General features: G+C 41.6%; 1 protein-coding gene across 1 annotated transcript; it reads left to right on the top strand.

Annotated features, from left to right (window-relative positions):
* The first annotated feature begins 532 nt into the window (after positions 1–532).
* Positions 533–3,116, top strand: LOC138674820 (olfactory receptor 6N1-like). The gene is made up of 2 exons (XM_069762636.1): positions 533–583; positions 2,157–3,116. The coding sequence occupies exons 1-2, from the start codon at positions 533–535 to the stop codon at positions 3,114–3,116; spliced, it is 1,011 nt and encodes a 336-aa protein (XP_069618737.1).
* Positions 3,117–13,381: the final 10,265 nt, after the last annotated feature.

Genomic DNA, 13,381 nt, shown 5'->3' with positions numbered 1-13,381 from the left:
AGAAAGGCAGTAAAGTAGCCAGGTGATGAAGTGGTTAAAAAAGGGGGTGGATGGCTCTGAGGGATGGTAAATGGCAGCCATTTGGATGTTGGAGGGGGAGTAGATGTGGACAGAATGCACTTCGAAAAGAATGAGCGTAACGGAGGGTGAAGGTGGAATTGTGGTGAAGGAGCAGTTATGTGACCTTTTTGCTGGGGAGCGGGTTATGAGAAAAATGGAATCCACCATAAGAAAGTGCAGCTGGAAAGGCTATGTCAGAGGGGATGAGCCAGGCCTCGATGATGCCAAAGAAGGAAAGTTTGTTAGTGATGAAAAGATCATGGATGCATGAATGTTTTCTGCAGACTAGGCAGTCTGTTAGAGGGACTGTGGGAGTGGGGGCAGGATGAATGGGTACAAAGCTAGAAAGGTTACAGAAATGAATGATTGTGGATGGGAGGTAGAAGTGAAGAGGACAAACTTTTGGAGAGATATCACTGAAAGTGAGGAGAGAGAGTGTTAGTAAGTGGGAGCAGGACAGAGCATGAGTAGAATGTGTTCAGAGACAAAGGATTTCATGTTGAGGAACAGGTCTGAGGAGGAGGTGAGATTAATGCGGAGGATGCTGGGCTGGAAGACCAGTTCATCACTATATGGAGGAATTATTACAAAGGAATAAAGGAACATCAAGATTTCTGGAGATGGACATGTAATCTTGGATTGTTGTTATTGTCAACGATTTTCGTTCTCAAGTCTTCAGACAGTTCTCTTCTCTTTCTGCATTCTTAGAGTGGCACGTGCAGACACGCAGTGCAAATACTGAGTCAACTACTCTTTGTATTTGGTTTTAGGTGTGATTTTTATATTTACCAAACCTGTTACCACGGGTGAGTTTGAAAGAGCATCGCCTGCTTGAAACAAGGTTTTTTACCCACAACTAATGGAAAGATGCCAACAGTGAAACGATTACCAATCTGTCTTTTTTACTCTTTTATTTTGTGTGTTTCTCCAATGCACACAATGGAAATAAATATATGTATAACAAAATATGTGTAATTGCAATAATTTTCCAGGAAAAATCCTTTGTTCTCTGAAACAATTTCAATGATGTCAACACTTTTGGCCATGACTTTTGACCGGTATCTATATATATCTACAGTATTGGTCAAAAGTAAGGTCGCATCTTTTAAGGAAGAGTTTTATCATTGTTAATGAAATGTGCACCTTCTAAATTCAGACTGAAGGCAACAAAACCACAACGGAACATAGTCATGCCTATATATATATATATATATATATATATATATATATATATATATATATATATACACATATGTATAGCTCATGCATACAATCAATTAAAGCAGTGCTACTCAGACTTTTAGATGAAAACATTACATAAATAATTGTAAATATTTGTACCTAACCATACCTCAAAAGACAATAACACAAGAGACAAGGGAGCAATTAACAAACAGTTCATAGATTTATTATCCATAGCCCCTTGGCTCCATATTGTATATATAATGTTGATCGTTCATAGGTTTATTTGGAACATAGCTGCTGACTGCATTGGGCGTCATTCTGCTGTACATACAAATTATTGAACTTTTCAATGAACATTGTTGAAAATCACAAAAAGACCATTGGTTTTGTTCAATAACAAATATATAAGCAATAACATGGAAACACCTGATGTAAGTACAGAAGGATGAACAGCTTAGGAAAATTCATGTCTACTGTCAATGGGAAATGGATTGTCGACTGGGTAGCTCGTAGCGTGGTACAGCGTAGTCCATCAGGGCTTTGAAAGCTTTGCTTTCAACTAATCGGTAGGGCATCATCTCTAACGAGATTAGTTAATATATAGGGGAACAACCTGACTGCGGCCACAGATTTCAATAGACATGCATACAGGTTGAATTCTCTCATTTTATAGCTATTAGATATTTTTGTTTATCCTCCTATTAACATTAACAAAAAGCATTTTATGGTCAATAGACCTAAAAATGTCTGTCTGTAGTCTATAAGGAAGGAAGAAAGTCAGAGAATCCCATGCGTCAGAATCATAAGGACCAACACATAATTGAACGATACAAATCTGCATTTTTGTAAGTTTGCTTATGTTATTATCTCCAATTTACTTTATAAACTTTATGTCTGTGCTTAATATACAGGGGAACAACCTGACTGCGGCCACAGATTTTTTCCTCTTAGGGTTCCAAGGCAGCCCATCTATCAGAATATTCTTGTTCTGCTTTTTCCTGGTGGTTTACTGTGGGACAATATGTGGGAACCTCCTGATCATCACCCTGGTGTCCACCAGCAAGAACCTCCGCACTCCAATGTACTTCTTCATCTCACAACTGTCTATGAATGACATCTTCTTAAGTACGCACATTGCCCCCAACATGCTTCATATTCTAATAAATAATGGTGGGACCATTACTATTTCTGGTTGCATTTGTCAGTTTTATTTCTTCAGTACTGCAGAAGCCTCTGAATGTTTCCTCCTCACGGTGATGTCCTATGACAGATACGTGGCCATCTGTAATCCCCTCCGTTATACCTCTATAATGACAGCTGAATATTGCGCTAAATTATCTGCTACTTGTTGGTTGATCGGTTTTTCAATTATATTAATCGACATTTTTACAATATCAAAGCTGAAGTTCTGTGGACCCAACACCATAGACCATTTCTTCTGTGACCTTCTTCCCTTACAAGAAATGTCCTGCTCCGACATTTTTATTCTTCGATTAGAAATTTTCTTCCTTAGCATAATATCAGTTATCATACCAACAATAATTATCATTTTATCATATTTTAATATTATTGTCACAATCTTAAGGACCCCGTCCAGCACCGGTAGACAGAAAGCCTTCTCCACCTGTAGCTCCCACCTCACTGTGGTCTCCATATATTACTGGACCATGTTCGGTGTTTATGTGTTTCCAGTGAAAGTGGAAACCTTGAGCATCAGTAAGGTCCTATCTCTGGTATACACGGTGTTTACTCCATTGATCAATCCTATGATATACAGTCTAAGAAATAAAGACATTCATAAAGCTTTGAAAAATGCAATTCGAAAACTTAAACGTGTAGTGACCAGGCTAGGCGCTGGCCACTCTGTTTAGACAAGTCTCAGAGGCTCCTTGGTTTTAACTCTTCCAACCTTATGCTTGGATCTCGCTTTGCTGCAGGTGCCCGAAAACTGCGTCTGTGGAACATGAGAATAGCACTCCAGATAGACGACCAAAGCTCAGCAGAAAAATCATATATCTTCCACAGAGGAAAGGGATTAAAAACAACGTTTAGGAAGTTTCTTAACCATTGACATCTTTTACATGAATTAAAACACTGTTTATGATCAATTTAAAAAATATTATTTTTTCATTGTTATTATTTTTTTCTCTTTAACAAAGTAGATGATAATTGAGAAATACATTTTGTGCATTTTTTAATTTTGAGTCCAGTAATTTCACCCCATATAGTTTAAAAAAAATGAAGAAAATAAACAATTTAATTATCTGTCTGTGACATAATGTACGTCTCATTATGTGTAGGGATTTGTTTCCTATTGGTGTAATTTGTCGTATGTTTACATCACGATCTATTAACATATTTCTAGGAAAAAGTACATATTTACTGTATAAATTGATTTTTATATATATATATATATATATATATATATATATATATATATATATATATATACTGTATATGCATACTTTTTTATAAAGAAAAAAAAAATATATATTTATAAGTATTAAAAAAGTATGTTACTCTCATAGTAACATAGTTAGTAAGGTTGAAAAAAGACATCCAGTTCAGCCTATATTCCATCATAATAAATCCCCAGATCTACGTCCTTCTACAGAACCTAATAATTGTATGATACAATATTGTTCTGCTCCAGGAAGACATCCAGGCCTCTCTTGAACCCCTCGACTGAGTTCGCCATCACCACCTCCTCAGGCAAGCAATTCCAGATTCTCACTGCCCTAACAGTAAAGAATCCTCTTATATGTTGGTGGAAAAACCTTCTCTCCTCCAGACGCAAAGAATGCCCCCTTGTGCCCGTCACCTTCCTTGGTATAAACAGATCCTCAGCGAGATATTTGTATTGTCCCCTTATATACTTATACATGGTTATTAGATCGCCCCTCAGTCGTCTTTTTTCTAGACTAAATAATCCTAATTTCGCTAATCTATCTGGGTATTGTAGTTCTCCCATCCCCTTTATTAATTTTGTTGCCCTCCTTTGTACTCTCTCTAGTTCCATTATATCCTTCCTGAGCACCGGTGCCCAAAACTGGACACAGTACTCCATGTGCGGTCTAACTAGGGATTTGTACAGAGGCAGTATAATGCTCTCATCATGTGTATCCAGACCTCTTTTAATGCACCCCATGATCCTGTTTGCCTTGGCAGCTGCTGCCTGGCACTGGCTGCTCCAGGTAAGTTTATCATTAACTAGGATCCCCAAGTCCTTCTCCCTGTCAGATTTACCCAGTCGTTTCCCGTTCAGTGTGTAATGGTACTCTCGTGCTGGAAATTGTGCTAACAGAACTTTTTTGTTGTAATTTTGCATACACGACCTCAATCTAATATATAAAGCTGAATGTGTGTGTGTGTGTGTATGTCCGGGATTGGCATCTGCACCGTCGCAGCTACAGCCACAAAATTTTGCACAGTCACACGTCTGGACCCTGAGAGCGTCATAGGCTATGTTGTGAGGTGAAATTTTAACCCCGCGCTTTCCAATTCACCAAACAATTTTGCCCTTATCTACATAATGGGGAAAAAGTGAAACGAAAAGTGTTGGAGGCGTCGCAGCTACAGCCACAAAATTTTGCACAGTCACACGTCTGGACCCCGAGATCATTATAGGCTATGTTGTGAGATGAAATTTTAACCCCGCGCTTTCCAATTCACCAAACAATTTTGCCCCTATCTACATAATGGGGAAAAAGTGAAAGGAAAAGTGTTGGAGGCAAACTGACAGCTGCCAGATGTGAACAAGGGGGACTTAAAGAGTGAGAGCGATGGCGCCAAAGAGTATATACCGTACAGTTGCTAAGGTGGGGCCCCGACATGGGATACTCACCACACACGGGGATATGAACACACACAAAATGCGCCACACACTACCACGTGCTTGAACACATATACCACCCTCAGCACACATTTCACCATACATACACCAACCTCGCCACATAAAAGTCGAAACACAAAAGTCGCCGCTCAAAACTCGCCACGTGCAAAACTCACCACATGCAAAACTAGGCTCACGCAAAACTCGCCACACGTGCAAAACTCACCTCATGGGAAAACTCGCCACTCGCAAAACTTGCACCTGCGGAAAAATTGCCACATGCACAAAATTTGCAACACGTGCAAAAGTTGCCTCACACAAAACTTGCACATACTCAAAAGGCACCACACATAAAACTCACCACGCGCAAAACTTGCCATGCGCAAAATTTGCTGCACACAACTTGCTACACTAACCTGTCACATGCAACTCGACACACAAAAAGTTGCTACACGCATGTCGCCACACGAAACTCATCTCACAAAAGTCGCTACATGCATGTCTCCACACGCAACTCAACACACACAACTTGACACACGAAACTCGCCCTAAAACACACACAAGTCTGGTATTATCCTTCAAAAATAAAAATCTGATTAACCCCTTCACCCCAAAGCCTGTTTTCACCTAAGTGACAGGGCCAATTTTTACAATTCTGACCACTGTCACTTTATGAGGTCATAACTCTGAAACGCTTCAAAGGATCCTGGTGATTCTGACACTGTTTTCTCGTGACATATTGTACTTCATGATAGTGGTAAAACTTCTTCGATATGACTTGCATTTATTTGTGAAAAAAACAAAAATTTGTCGGAAATTATGAAAATTTAGCAATTTTCAAACTCTTAGTTTTTATGCCCTTAAAGTAGAGAGTTATATCACATAATATAGTTAATAAGCAACATTTCCCACATGTCTGCTTTACATCAGCACAATTTTGGAAACATAATATTTTTTTGTTACGGAGTTATAAGGGTTAAAAGTTGACCAACGATTTCTCATTTTTGCAACAAAATATGCAAAACAATTTTTTTTACGGACCACCTCACACTTGAAGTGACTTTGAGGGGTCTATATGACAGAAAATGCCCAAAAGTGACACCATTCTAAAAACTGCACCCCTCAAGGTACTCAAAACCACATTCAAAAAGTTTATTAACCCTTCAGGTGCTTCACAGGAATTTTTTGAATGTTTAAAAAAATTGAACATTTAACTTTTTTTTCACAAAATTTTTACTTCAGGTCCAATTTGTTTTATTTTACCAAGGGTAACCGGAGAAATTGGACCACAAAAGTCGTACAATTTGTCTTGAGTACGCGGATATCCCATATGTGGGGGTAAACCACTGTTTGGGCACATGGCAGAGCTCGGAAGGGAAGGAGCGCCATTTGACTTTTCAATGCAAGATTTGCTGGAATTGAGATTGGAGCCCATGTCACGATTGGAGAGCCCCTGACGTGCCTAAACAGTGGAAACCCCCACAAGTGACACCATTTTGGAAAGTAGACCCCCTAAGGAACTAATCTAGATGTGTGGTGAGCACTTTGAACCTCCAAGTGCTTCACAGAAGTTTATAATGTAGAGCCGTAAAAAAAAATTCATATTAATTTTCACAAAAAATGATCTTTTTGCCCCAAATTTTTAATTTTCCCAAAGGTAACAGGATAAATTGGACCCTGTTGTGAATTCTGTGGCAGAGCTCCCTCCTGTGGTCACAAGTGGTACTTCGGCTGGTTCTCTCTGTGAGCTTCCGTTGGTGGAGGAAAGTGGTACTGCGGCTTCTGAGTTTCCTTCCTCAGGTGATGTGGTGAAGTTGTTAGGTGCTGCTCTATTTAACTCCACCTAGTGCTTTGATCCTGGCCTCCAGTCAATGTTCTAGTATTGGACCTGTTTCCTCCTGGATCGTTCCTGTGGCCTGCTGCTCTGCATAGCTAAGTTCCTCTTTGCTATTTGTTTGCTGTTTTTTTCTGTCCAGCTTGTCTATTTGTTTTTTACTGCTTGCTGGAAGCTCTGGGACGCAGAGGGTGTACCTCCGTGCCGTTAGTTCGGTACGGAGGGTCTTTTTGCCCCCTTTGCGTGGTTTTTGTAGGGTTTTGTGTTGACCGCAAAGTTACCTTTCCTATCCTCGCTCTGTTCAGAAAGTTATTTCTCTGAGGCAAGGTAGGCTTATTTTCTATCTTCAGGCTAGCTAGTTTCTCAGGCCGTGCCGAGTTGCATAGGGAGCGTTAGGTGCAATCATTTAGTGTGGTTGGAGAGGATTAGGGATTGCGGTCAACAGAGTTCCCACGTCTCAGAGCTCGTTCTTGTTTTTTGGGTTATTGCAAGGTCACTGTATGTGCGCTGACCTCTATGTCCATTGTAGTACTGAATTGCCTTTCATAACAGTACTGGAGGCCAGAAGTACTAATGATTCCCACTAGAGGGAAAAAAGAAGTTCTGAGACCATTTTTTCTTCTTTGCACTGTGTTTTGCCTTTTTTTTCCCCTAGACATTTGGGTGGTTCAGGACACAGGTGTAGCAATGGACATTAAAGGTCTGTCTTCATGTGTGGATCAGCTCACGGCAAGAGTACAAAGTATTCAAGACTTTGTGGTTCAGAATTCTATGTTAGAACTGAGAATTCCTATTCCTGATTTGTTTTTTGGAGATAGAACTAAATTTCTTCGTTTCAAAAATAATTGTAAACTATTTCTGGCTTTGAAACCTCGTTCCTCTGGTGACCCAGTTCAACAAGTTAGGATCATTATTTCTTTTTTGCGTGGCGACCCTCAGGACTGGGCATTTTCTCTTGCGTCAGGAGATCCTGCATTAAGTAATATCGATGCATTTTTCCTGGCGCTCGGATTGCTGTACGATGAGCCTAATTCTGTGGATCAGGCAGAAAAGAATTTGCTGGCTCTGTGTCAGGGTCAGGATGAAATAGAGGTATATTGTCAGAAATTTAGAAAGTGGTCCGTACTCACTCAATGGAATGAAGGTGCGCTCGCAGCAATTTTCAGAAAGGGTCTCTCTGAAGCCCTTAAGGATGTCATGGTGGGAATTCCTATGCCTGCTGGTCTGAATGAGTCTATGTCTTTGGCCATTCAGATCGGTCGACGCTTGCGTGAGCGTAAATCTGTGCACCATTTGGCGGTATTACCTGAGCTTAAACCTGAGCCTATGCAGTGCGATAGGACTTTGACCAGAGTTGAACGGCAAGAACACAGACGTCTGAATGGGCTGTGTTTCTACTGTGGTGATTCCACTCATGCTATCTCCGATTGTCCTAAGCACACTAAGCGGTTCGCTAGGTCTGCCACCATTGGTACGGTACAGTCAAAATTTCTTCTGTCTGTTACCTTGATCTGCTCTTTGTCATCGTATTCTGTCATGGCATTTGTGGACTCAGGCGCTGCTCTGAATTTGATGGACTTGGAGTATGCTAGGCGTTGTGGGTTTGTCTTGGAGCCCTTGCAGTGTCCTATTCCATTGAGAGGAATTGATGCTACGCCTTTGGCCAAGAATAAGCCTCAATACTGGACCCAGCTGACCATGTGCATGGCTCCTGCACATCAGGAGGTTATTCGCTTTCTGGTGTTGCATAATCTGCATGATGAGGTCATGTTGGGGTTGCCATGGCTACAAGTCCATAATCCAGTATTAGATTGGAAATCCATGTCTGTGTCCAGCTGGGGTTGTCAGGAAGTACATGGTGATGTCCCATTTCTGACTATTTCATCATCCACCCCTTCTGAGGTTCCTGAGTTCTTGTCTGATTACCGGGATTTATTTGATGAGTCCAAGTCCGATACCCTACCTCCGCATAGGGATTGTGATTGTGCTATCGATTTGATTCCTGGTAGTAAATTCCCAAAAGGTCGACTGTTTAATTTATCTGTGCCTGAGCACGCCGCTATGCGGAGTTATGTGAAGGATTCTTTGGAGAAGGGGCATATTCGCCCGTCATCGTCGCCATTAGGAGCAGGGTTCTTTTTTGTAGCCAAGAAGGATGGTTCACTGAGACCTTGTATAGATTACCGCCTTCTAAATAAGATCACGGTTAAATTTCAGTACCCCTTGCCATTGTTATCTGATTTGTTTGCTCGCATTAAGGGGGCTAGTTGGTTCACCAAGATAGATCTTCGTGGTGCGTATAATCTTGTGCGTATTAAGCGAGGCGATGAGTGGAAAACTGCATTTAATACGCCCGAGGGCCATTTTGAGTATCTAGTAATGCCATTCGGACTTGCCAATGCTCCATCAGTGTTTCAGTCCTTTATGCATGACATCTTCCGAGAGTACCTGGATAAATTCCTGATTGTGTACTTGGATGACATTTTGATCTTCTCGGATGATTGGGAGTCTCATGTGAAGCAGGTCAGAACGGTGTTTCAGGTCCTGCGTGCTAATTCTTTGTTTGTGAAGGGATCAAAGTGTCTCTTTGGTGTTCAGAAGGTTTCATTTTTGGGGTTCATCTTTTCCCCTTCTACTATCGAGATGGACCCTGTTAAGGTCCAAGCCATCCATAATTGGACTCAGCCGACATCTCTGAAAAGTCTGCAAAAGTTCCTGGGCTTTGCTAATTTTTATCGTCGCTTCATCTGCAATTTTTCTAGTATTGCCAAACCATTGACCGATTTGACCAAGAAAGGTGCTGATTTGGTCAATTGTATAAGAAGCGTGGTCTGTTTATCCAAAGAAATATATATTGTATAATAGCAAATGGATAAAATTTAACCTTTATTAGGTATACATTAAAAACATGCCTGTGTAGGCACTCTTGACGAACCAGATAAATACTACCAAGACAAACACAAAAATGAGAACCAAACGTGATGTGTGCCCTATTACCCACACAGAATGGGAAACCGACAAAAAACAGACAGATACAAATAACAAAAGTACTCTTAAGCACTGACTGTGCTGGCAATGTATTACTAATTCACAATAATCCTTAACGGCTCACAAAAAGTAGGCCAGCTACTATACAAACCAGCTGGACGTAACCATATAGACACTAGATACTCCACTGTATCAAAATATGTGTCTGTTTAATTATAAAAAATGTCCACTTTTCAAAGCTGGTATCTAAATAATAGAGGATATATGTAACGTGTGCCTGGTAAGGAGCTCAAATATATAATTACTCTACCAGGATATGCACATGTCCCTATATGGGATTAGATTAATGTCAGTGCCGAGTAGCAGACCACATATGCAGCATTATAGGATGTCCAACAGTTGAAAAACCCCCTTCAATATAACTCTTGGGATACATATTAACTCATTTCAATATGCTATGAGCGTTCCCTGATGGGTTCAGTTGTGACATCCTACAGGGTTAACGAAGGTGGGATATAAACATGGGAGCGCTGTGATGCACGAGATCAGATATACACCAACCATATGTATTGGTTAGATCTCACCACATGTTCGGCTTATCACCAGCTGATCCACTTGAAATTTTGTTAAAGGCCCTTGAATTTAGTTTGACCCGAAATGTTTTTTTGTTTGACCGTAAGTGCTTCCACCAGCTCAGGGGCACTGCGATGGGCAGCCCTTGTGCGCCTTCGTATGCAAATCTGCTCCTGGGCTGGTGGGAGGAAACGGTAGTTTTTGGAGACGCACTCACCCATCCTGAGGAGAGGATAATTTTGTGGCTAAGGTATATTGATGATGTGTTTGTGATTTGGAAAGGTGAAGCCACTGACTTTGGTAATTTTGTGGAGGGATTGAACATCAATGATCTGGGCCTGCGCTTCACCTATGAAGCCAATGACACAAGCCTGGCATTTTTGGACATACGCATTGAAAAATGTCCCAGTGGTGAACTTATCACAAAAACACACAGAAAAGATACGGCCACAAATTCTCTCCTCAGATGGGAGAGCAGCCACCCTGCTTCATTAAAAAGAGGTATCCCTAAGGGACAATATTTCAGGGTGCGCAGAAACTGCTCAAATAAGGATGCGTTCCAGGAACAGGCCATGGATTTTAAACACTGGTTCTTGGAAAGGGGGTGTCCGGAGGGGGTACTCAATAGAGCCTACAAAGAATCTCTGAGAAAAGAAAGAAAAGACTTATTGACACATAAGCCCAAGTCAGATGAGGATAATATCATACGCTTCATCACTAGATATTCTAATGGATCAGACTATGTCAGAAAAATTCTTCTAAAACATTGGCCTATCTTGCAGATGGACATAGACATAAAAAAACATGTCCCACCGGTACCTCAGATTACCTATAAAAAAGGTAAATCTCTGCACGACAGATTGGTTTACAGCCATTTTGACCCTGGTAACAGCTTGGGTTTGACAACAAACCTGATTAAGGGTTGCTACAGATGTGGTGGCTGCAAAAGTTGCGCTTCTATCAGACCCTCTAAAAATTTCAAAAGCAATGTCACAAATACCACATATACGATCCGACATTTTATCAACTGCCGGACTAATGGAGTTATATATAAGGCCACATGTGATTGTGGCCTAGAATACGTTGGTAAAACAAAGAGGGAGTTCCGCAAGAGGATTGGCGAGAACCTCCGTGACATTGCTAAAAAAGAGAAACCCCTGTAGCCACTCACATGAATCAGTTTCATCAGGGCAACCCTAGTAAGATCTATTTTGTAGGGATTGACAGGATAGTGCCTCCACACAGGGGTGGTGATTGGGACAAACAAATTCTTCAGAAAGAGGCCAGATGGATATTTATGTTAAAAACGGTACAACCATCAGGACTGAACGAGACACAGTCATACAGCTGCTTTCTGTAGTCTGTGATTGGGGAGTCTCTGACATCATTTGTTGGGACTCCGTTGTGGTCCAATCGATTAGGGTTTGTGAGCAGGGCTAGTCGTCGTGGAGTGGGGGCGCCACATGCGAAGGTTTGTAGGGTGCCAACCCCCGCGACAGGTAGGGTCAGGATCTTAGGGACTATGTGTATCCCCTAGAAACGGATCTGACCCTCATATACACTTGTAATAGCCTACATAATCCCACAGATGAATTCCTCTTTGCCCCATTTTTTCTTTTTTTCCCTTTTTCTAGCTTTCCTTTGAAGACATGAGGGTGCTATAGGGATAGGTAGACTTGGGAGAGCCTACGTTGAGTGGGGGCGCCATTTGCGCAGGGTTCTTTTAGGGTGCCAACCTCCGCGATAGGTAGGGACAGGAGAGTAGGGATATAAAGATAGGGCATTTTTTTAGGGTCACCTTTTCCCTCCTTTGGTTTTTGGTGATGGGGGTGGTGTTCCGCGCATGGGAATTCTTTCCCTATATTAATTGTTAATACCATGGCAGTCAAGGAGCCATTAGTTCCCTCTCGTCCTTGCTCTCTCTCTAAATGCTATAGTTAATGAGTGGATCATCCTCCTTTGTCCTCCGTAGCTTGATTGCCAAGATGATTTGCTGAACATTTCCTGAATCATGCCATTTGGTGAACAGGATTAATTTTCTGTGGTATATCCTGTTTATAAGGTGCCAATTAGAATTGGCGGCGTATTGAATGGATTAATAACTCCATGCCGTTATATACATAGGCACCTTAGGGAGCTAAGTGGATGAACATATGCATTTACGCTCCGTTTTTTCGCATTTTCAGCTAGAAACAGGCTGCTCACATATCCAGGGATGTATATGTCCCGGCTATGGGGGCGCGCATGCGCCGCTGAGCCGGGATTCCCTGTGCTCAATGAAGTCGGTGAGCGGATGGAGCTGTCTGGACAAGCTCGATGAGCGCGTCACACGCCAGGTGGGCGGGGCTTATGTCAGCGCGGCACGAGCTGAAATTATAAAAGACACAGAAAGGGGAGACCCGTAATGGCAGCAGCACTCTCCCTGATGACTCCGCAAGGAAGAAACGCGTCGGGAGACGCTTTCTGCAGTACCACGCTGTAAACATTCAAGGGCCAGGACAGGAGGTGGATGATGAAAGTGGATCAGCTGGTGATAAGCCGAACATGTGGTGAGACCTAACCAATACATATGGTTGGTGTATATCTGATCTCGTGCATCACAGCGTTCCCATGTTTATATCCCACCTTCGTTAACCCTGTAGGATGTCACAACTGAACCCATCAGGGAACGCTCATAGCATGTTGAAATGAGTTAATATGTATCCCAAGAGTTATATTGAAGGGGGTTTTTCAACTGTTGGACATCCTATAATGCTGCATATGTGGTCTGCTACTCGGCACTGACATTAATCTAATCCCATATAGGGACATGTGCATATCCTGGTAGAGTAATTATATATTTGAGCTCCTTACCAGGCACACGTTACATATATCCTCTATTATTTAGATACCAGCTTTGAAAAGTGGAC

Source organism: Ranitomeya imitator, chromosome 4 (genome assembly GCF_032444005.1).
Source record: "Ranitomeya imitator isolate aRanImi1 chromosome 4, aRanImi1.pri, whole genome shotgun sequence".
Classification (NCBI taxonomy): Eukaryota; Metazoa; Chordata; class Amphibia; order Anura; family Dendrobatidae; genus Ranitomeya; species Ranitomeya imitator.
Note: the sequence above shows the minus strand (reverse complement) of the source record. Positions and strands in the feature narration are given on the sequence as shown.

Coding starts and splice junctions, on each gene's coding strand:
- LOC138674820 (XM_069762636.1), top strand. CDS start 533: ATGTGTTCAGAGACAAAGGATTTCATGTTGAGGAACAGGTCTGAGGAG. Junction 584..2,156: donor GGAACAGGTCTGAGGAGGAG/GTGAGATTAATG, acceptor CTTAATATACAG/GGGAACAACCTGACTGCGGC.